We start from the raw sequence: 7,976 nt of genomic DNA on the forward strand, positions 1-7,976 counted from the left end.
TGTTCATCGGGTTCCCGAAAGCTTGATCTTCATTCTTGTTTTCTTCGAGGCTGTGCTGTAAGTTTAACTTGGTTGTGCCTCGTTGAAGTTTCTTTCTTGTAATCTCTGGGCGTAACTCTATCTGTTGAGATTGTTGTGGAGAGGTCTCTCCACTGAGAAGGAGGAATTGATTAGCCGGTCTTTGCCGGGGTGTGATCTACCGAAGATCAAGGCTTCGTCCACCTTACGGACACGCCGAGGAGTAGGGACAAATTATCCCCGAACCTCGTATATTGTTGTGTCTTCTTGTTTTTCGATTTGTTTGCTATTGTTTCCGCTGTGCACTAACAAATTTGTAGGAGAAAACCTCTCGATTTCGAAAAGAAGGCTATTCACCCCCCCCTCTAGCCACCTCTAAGTTCCAACAGAGTCAACTCGAACTTGATCAACTAAACTTGACCAACCTGATCAATCTTGATCAGAGGTCGATTGCACCAACTAATTATTTATGTAATAAGATGTACTAAATAAGGACATATATAAAGAAATTAATGTTACCCTTGAAGCATGTTTTCAATGTTGGATCTACCTTCCAAACCTCCAAGCCTTTTTTGATGTTCTCTCACGGTCCAATTATGTAATAGTTTCCATGTATATGAGCATATCATAGATATTGGACTAGATATAATTATGCTAAATAATAAAATAAAATAATTAATTTTTTATGTTGAATTGATAAAATTGTGTCATATGTAGAATATTATAATAAACTTTTATAATTAAGACTTTTATGTATAATAATTTAATACTTACTTTATCTTATCATATTTACTAACATATTTTTATTTTTTATTATAATTTTGATAAATTATAATATGAATATTCATTCAAGCCATCTAATCGAACTCAGTTAAATCAAACATTAATAAATTAATTTTTTAACATAATTAACTCTTACTAGTTAAAATAATTTATTAACAAAAAAATGAGATTGCATTTTTAATCCTATTGAAATTACTGAAATTTATAATTAATAAATATATTCTCTGATCGATCTAACAAATATTGTTACATAAGAAAAAAAAAGATAGCTCTAAATTATGTGGCAATTTGATTTTCCTCAACAGTCAACTTCAGGAAATAAATGGACGAATTTATTTGAAAAATAAAAAATAATAATAACAAGAAGAGAAAGAAGATATAAAAATTTATGTTATACAATTTATTCACTTTCCTTTAAAGAAAATTTTATTCCTTTTCAATCATACCAAATGAATAAGAGATATAAAAACTAAATTTATTTAGAGTTTTATTATTTTCATCCTATTGAATACACTATTAAAGAACATAAGTAATGTTTTTCTCCAAATTATATATATAACAAAATAAATTAGATGTATTTGTTAAGTAAAACTTAATTTAATCGTTGTTGTTGGAATGTCAAGAAGAAATGCAATATCTATGTCATCACAAAGGAGGATCATATCTAATTAAATGATTTAATTCTTATCCTTTCTTTTCTAGCTTATTTTTATTAAACACAATATTAATTAGTTTCTAGAGAAAGGAAAAATTAAGTTTGGTCTAACAATAGCAATCAAACAAATACATTTCATTTGTTTTTCTATGAAATTGGAGAATGAATGATATTGGCATTACAAGTATTTTGGTAATAGTTAAATAAATTATTTAGGGAAGGTGAATGAGGTTTCACATTATTTTCAACTTCTCACCAAGAGATTGGACCTTTTTGATTCCTGGGAATACTATTATTGCAATATTAAATAAATTAATAAATATATTTTAAAAATGATGGTGGCAAGATTTATATTTTTCTATTTTTTGTAAATTATTTCTACCTAAAATTATATGTAAACTCGCATTAAATAAGTGTAGGTGACAAAATAAAAAACATTGGTGTGTTTTGATAAATTCCAGAACTAGACGGTCTAAAATATAATTCCAAAACTCTTTGGTACTATAATACAAAAAAGCAGAGGCCTAATGGTCAAGAAGTAGCAATTCAGTAAATGGACTGACTGGTGATTAACGAAGTGGCAGGTAATTAAACTAATAAACTTGCGATTATTAATTTCCTTCTTTAATTTTTTCTTCTAAATTTATAATAATTAATTTTACATTCGCTGTTATCGAGGCGTTTATTTAAGGGTGTGCTCAGAAGCCTTGTGGCATATGCCCGGGCTTCTCTCTCCCTCCCCTCCCTCCCTCATCCCTGAGCTCACATTGCTCGGGGAGAAGAGAAGAGAGAGGAACAAGGCTGGGGATCGATTGCTCAAGCACTTCCCTGCCCTTTTTCCGCCGTTTGTTCTCCGGATCTGGTGAGCTCTGCTTCCCCTGATGCTTGCTCTGTTAGTTTTGGTGAGTTTCGTGAGGGAAAAGGAGGCCCTTTTCTCCCTCATTAATGGTGTGTGGAGCAGTTGACGGAGTGTGAGAATTTTCCACCTGAACAACGACTTTGTGTTCCCTCTTTGTCGCCGATCTTGTTTCTGTCTCTGCGAGAACTGTGCCAGTCCTGCGCCGATCCCCTTTTTGAGTTCTGTGATTTGTAGCCCCATTGCTCGACAAGTCCTCTTTTGAGGCGGAGATGGATAGGGTTTCCACGGCGTCGATGTTTCCGGGCGTGATCCAGGCGCGGGAGCAGATGTGGATGGCATGGCAGCAGGTGAAGGCGCCGGTGCTCGTGCCGCTGCTGCAGCTGGCGGTGTACATATGCCTGACCATGTCGGTGATGCTCTTCGTCGAGAAGGTCTACATGGCCGTCGTGATCACCACCGTCCGGCTCCTTGGCCGCCGCCCAGAGACTCGATACAAGTGGGAGCCAATGGGCGACGACGCCGAGCTCGGCACCTCTGCCTACCCCATGGTGCTCATCCAAATCCCAATGTACAACGAGAAAGAGGTCCGGTCCGCCTTCGGTCGGCTAAAATCCCCGCCCTAAATTTCGCCGCCACTTCCGCGACCCGCGCATCTTAATTTTCTTTGAAATTTCAGGTCTACCAGCTCTCGATCGGAGCTGCTTGTGGGCTCTCATGGCCTTCGGATCGCATCATCATCCAAGTGCTCGACGATTCGACCGACGACTCCATTAAGGTACGAGATCAAACTAATTTTCAAAGTCCATTATTATTATTTTTTGATTCCCGAAAGACGAACAGATCTCGCCAATAATGTCATGACATGTAGTTTTTTGAAACTGCTGTAATTATTTTCCCTCTTTGCGAATTAACACATCCACTTGTTGTGGCTAATTTGACCGTTTCCTGCATTGGCACCGACGCACCGACACGTTCTGGTGAAAAACATATTTCTGTTCAGGATTTTTTTTTTTTTTTTGCTTTCAAATTAAAATTCATCCTCTCTACAATTTAGCGCATCTGGTTAGAAAAAAAAATATCGATCGTTAGTCACTGCGCTGCGAGAAAAATCATAACTTTGGCATGCACTTGCAATGGATCTGACAACGCTATGGCTGGTTGGTGGAAACATGGCAGGAGCTGGTGCAGATAGAGTGCCGGAAGTGGGCGAACAAGGGTGTCAACATAAAGTATGCTATCCGTGATGACAGGGTGGGTTACAAGGCGGGCGCGCTCCGGCAGGGGCTCAAGCACAGCTACGTGAAGGAGTGCGAGTACGTTGTGATCTTCGACGCCGACTTCCAGCCCGAGCCCAACTTCCTCCTCCGCACCATACCCTTCCTCATCCACAACCCCAAGGTCGCCCTCGTCCAGGGCCGCTGGACTTTCGGTATGATCCCTTCCCTTCTCTTATGTTATGCAAAAATGTAATTTTTCAACACGAAGAGAGGATAACACTGACCAAATTAAGGCAAAAAGTAAATTTTCTGAAAAAAAATTATCTTAGAGAAGTTTAAATTATCTCAGAAAAGTTTGGCCTGATTCCTTATTTCGGTGAAAACATTGATGTTTTACTGCATGAGGAAGGAGAAGAAACTGAGCACGTAGTTTTGTCTTAGATGGTAGGAAAGGGCCTTGGGCAGAGACATGGAGCGGGTCTGGGAAGTGGTCCCTTGGGTAGTTGCCCTTTATACGAGAGGCAGAGTAACTCAGAGTTAGATCAAGCAACTGTGTCGGTGGCCTCCTTACGTATCAGTATTCTTATTCTTATTGCTATTATTAATTAACAAAAATTATTTTTCGTCGTAGTTGTAAATCGGTGGGTCCCTTTGGATCATGCAGTCTGATTGCCTAACAAATAGAAACAAAATTCGACAAATACTGAATCCTTCACTAGTTTAAGAAAAATCCTTCACGTTTTTAAAATGCCACTTTTACCATAAGAACGCATAGTAATTTTCTTTCTTTTTTGTTCTTACATAAGTATTTTGACAATTGATCGAGTGGTACAAGACTTGCATTGTTAAAGTTGCATGATGCTTAAGGACCTACAAAATATATATAGATCATCAGGGGCAAGGAGCCATGGATAATTATGATCTGCATATTTGTAGACAACCGTACAACCCAGGGTCTAATTTTGTGGAGTAGGTCATAAGCCCCACATAATAGACTTAGTTGGTGAGATTCATGTTTCTTTTTCTTTTGTCTATTCAAGTGATCATTTCATGCCTCCATTTCATCACTATCATTGTCTCGTTAGATTCTTAGTGGACCTTAATCAAAACCACATGTTAGGCAAACATTGTTTTCTTTTGAAACGTGTGCATCGATTCTAAAGGTCAATGAGTGATTACAGATCCAAGATCACATGAAAAGTTTTTAGTTCCAGATCTGAAAGAAGCACACTTCATCAAAGGGAGGTGCAAGCACAGTTAGAATTTTATTTTACCAAGAAAGGGCAAGAGAGATTCCAGTACTATGAGGCACTGACACATCACATGCATATATTTCCGGTGACAACAGCTTGTGATTAATAATTCTTCAGTCCTTCTGTTCCTCCCCAATAATTGTTCTTATTTCAGATTTTCCTTCATTACCTGTTCTTCTGCAAGAGGAAGAAAGCACACAAAAAAGTAGCAGCTAGATAACAACTGTCGTCTGATTCCCACAGCTTTAGATAGGAAGATTAAATAAGTAAAGTTCGAACATATCTTTTAGCTTTGGTACTGCCTAAATCGCCTTTAAGTTCTACCTTCCCTCTTATTTCTACTTTTCCCATGTGCAATTATACTCGCTGCTAACACATCGTAGCTAATTGTCTCCACATTTTTTTTCATGCCACCGACACTACAATTTACTCCCTCTATTTTCTTTTCTGAATTTGATTAATCTAATCCAGTCTGCAGCAAACAGCGCACCTTGTCCCCACATCCAAACTTATTTTCTTGGTTGCAGGAGATAATAATTAGATAAAAAAAAAAAATTTGAACAGTATATTGCTTACCATCCTTGGATGCAATTGATTCACTGCAGTTAACGCGGATGAAAATATGATGACAAGGATGCAGGAGATGTCTTTGGATTACCATTTTTTTGTTGAGCAGCAAGTGGGATCCTCCACCTATGGCTTCTTCGGCTTCAATGGTTAGTTCTAGATGCACCTTGAAGTAATTAAATCAATGAAATAGGCTACGGTGCAGGTCTTTGCTCTGTAAGAATGATTAGAGATCTCGCTCAAGATGTAGAGATTTGTTCCAAATGCTTGAACCAATTCTTCTCACAGGAACTGCTGGGGTATGGCGGATTTCTGCAGTCAATGAGGCTGGAGGTTGGAAGGACCGGACGACCGTAGAGGACATGGATTTGTCTGTTCGAGCAAGCCTCAAGGGATGGAAATATATATTCCTTAAAGACCTCGAGGTATATACAAATATCAAATGAGATACTAAGCATGAACTAAATCAGAAGTTTTACTACCGATTCGCTATGAATATTGCACTATAGCAAGCACTTCGCTGTCACCATGCGCCTTGTTCTTTTCGTGGGAAAATGTCTACCTCTTTTCCCTGTAGCAACAACTGACAATGCCAATGCAGAAAATGTAACCAAATTCTTAAAATGGGATTGGTTAACTGATGCACGCTTTTCTATCATGTTGTTCAACTTGGTGCTTTCACATGATTAAAGCAATTTGCTAAGACGAACTTAGGCAGATAGAACATTTTGATAATGCCCTAATCCATTTCATGAACTTTATTGAACATGTGAAGGTCAAAAGTGAACTACCAAGCACCTTCAAGGCCTTCCGCCATCAGCAACACAGATGGGCCTGTGGACCAGCAAACTTGTTCAGGAAAATGGTGATGGAAATCTGCAAAAATAAGGTCAGTTACCTTTCAACATTGCAACTGAAAAAACACTTAATTTCTTTGGATTTTGATCAAAATCCTCTATCAATACAGAAAGTGACTCTCTGGACAAAGATCTACGTCATATACAGTTTTTTCTTCATCCGGAAGATTGTAGGTCATATTGTGACCTTCATATTTTACTGCATTGTTATCCCAATGACAGTCTTCGTTCCTGAAGTACAAATACCAAAGTGGGGTTTAGTGTACATACCCTCAGTCATTACTCTGCTGAATTCTGTTGGAACACCAAGGTATGAGAAGAACTCAAAGAACTATACATCTTCATTTTACTGTTTTGTTAGTCTTGCCAACTATTTGATGATAAACTCCTTAATCATCAAATAAAGGCACAATTTTTGTCCTCCATTCGGCTAAATTTAAAGATCCATCACTTGATCCATTGTCACAGGTCTTTTCACTTGCTGATGTTCTGGGTCCTTTTTGAGAATGTCATGTCTCTGCATAGAACAAAAGCAACCTTAAGTGGCCTCTTGGAAGCAGGAGGGAGAGTCAATGAATGGGTGGTGACCGAAAAGCTTGGAGATATTATGAAGACAAAATCTAAAGCAGCTAGGAAGCCACGGCTTAGAATTGGTGACAGGTAATCACAATTCTTCCATTCCATCTTATGCGCTCAGTTTATATGATTGCTTTGTTAAATTCTAAAAATCTTAGAAGCAAAGTCTGCAACATTTTGAGGACAAGCTTCACATGAATAGTATCACATTGATATGCTCCTTTTCTTGTCCTCAAAAACAGATTACATCTAATGGAGCTCTGTACTGGAGTATATCTTTTCTTCTGCGGGTGCTATGACCTGGCGCATGGGAAAAACCATTACTACATCTACCTCTATCTTCAAGCAATCGCTTTCGTAATTGTTGGATTTGGTTATGTTGGCACTTTTGTTCCACAATCCTAATGGGTCATAACTCTGCAACTGCTTTAAATATACATTGCGTCAGTATTATATCCAATACCTGGGTTTGCATCAGCTCAAGCAACTATCTGAAACCATTCACTTAAGAAAAGAACCACTCATCATGTACGAAGGCAGACTTCTATCTAATAGGAACCTTGTGTGAATAGTGAGTCAGTATAAATATTATTGTCTACCCAAATGGCAATAGATAGAAGGGCATGAGTCTCTTCTGCAGAAGCTAAGGCAACGGCAGTTGAGAAAGAGAAGATTTAGCTTTGTGATGTGTGCAAGCTAGAATTCTATAGTTTATTTATCATTATTGAATTTCCCTTATATTCCTTTGTATTGTTGTATCCAGAACAAACCAAAAAAAACCAGCTGGGGACTTCCAGTTAATTTTTAGCTATTGAAGTGTTTTGTTATCCTCAAATATGATGTTGTAATCATTCTTGCAAGATGTCATTTTAGTATTCTCTCATTTTGGTAAATGAAATCCCTTTTTGTGTTTCAGTACTGCATATTTTGCAGCCAGTTTTGACAATTCCAAAAAAAGGGCATTCTTTTGATTTTTGCCCAAGATCTTTTTATTGTATGAAACATTCTAGCATCAATAATCGACATGGTTTGCACTCACTTCTACATTGCACACAGCTTTTGAATGGGTTCTGTCTTAATCTATCAGATACCTTGATATACCAATCATACAATCTGTAAACCACATGGCAATGCCAATCAAGGTTTATGATAGAGGAGAGACATACTGGTTGGTAGGGTTTATGACAATGC

At 37.9% G+C, this 7,976-nt stretch overlaps 1 protein-coding gene across 2 annotated transcripts; it reads left to right on the forward strand.

The window, feature by feature from the left end:
- The first annotated feature begins 2,209 nt into the window (after window positions 1-2,209).
- LOC141817219 (putative glucomannan 4-beta-mannosyltransferase 9) lies at window positions 2,210-7,640 on the forward strand. Of its 2 annotated transcripts, XM_074704890.1 has the most exons (9): window positions 2,210-2,899; window positions 2,992-3,090; window positions 3,492-3,744; window positions 5,391-5,501; window positions 5,641-5,777; window positions 6,128-6,241; window positions 6,320-6,519; window positions 6,678-6,869; window positions 7,028-7,640. In XM_074704890.1, exons 1-9 carry the CDS (start codon window positions 2,585-2,587, stop codon window positions 7,188-7,190), a joined length of 1,584 nt encoding a protein of 527 aa, XP_074560991.1. In that variant the 5' UTR covers window positions 2,210-2,584; the 3' UTR covers window positions 7,191-7,640. The 2 variants fall into 2 exon arrangements, with proteins under 2 accessions (XP_074560991.1, XP_074560989.1); XM_074704888.1 differs by having other exon boundaries at window positions 6,128-6,519.
- Window positions 7,641-7,976: the final 336 nt, after the last annotated feature.

This window comes from Curcuma longa, unplaced genomic scaffold (genome assembly GCF_044706935.1).
Source record: "Curcuma longa cultivar G26 ecotype Majalengka, Jawa Barat unplaced genomic scaffold, ITB_CL_G26_1.1 contig_19714, whole genome shotgun sequence".
Taxonomy (NCBI): Eukaryota; Viridiplantae; Streptophyta; class Magnoliopsida; order Zingiberales; family Zingiberaceae; genus Curcuma; species Curcuma longa.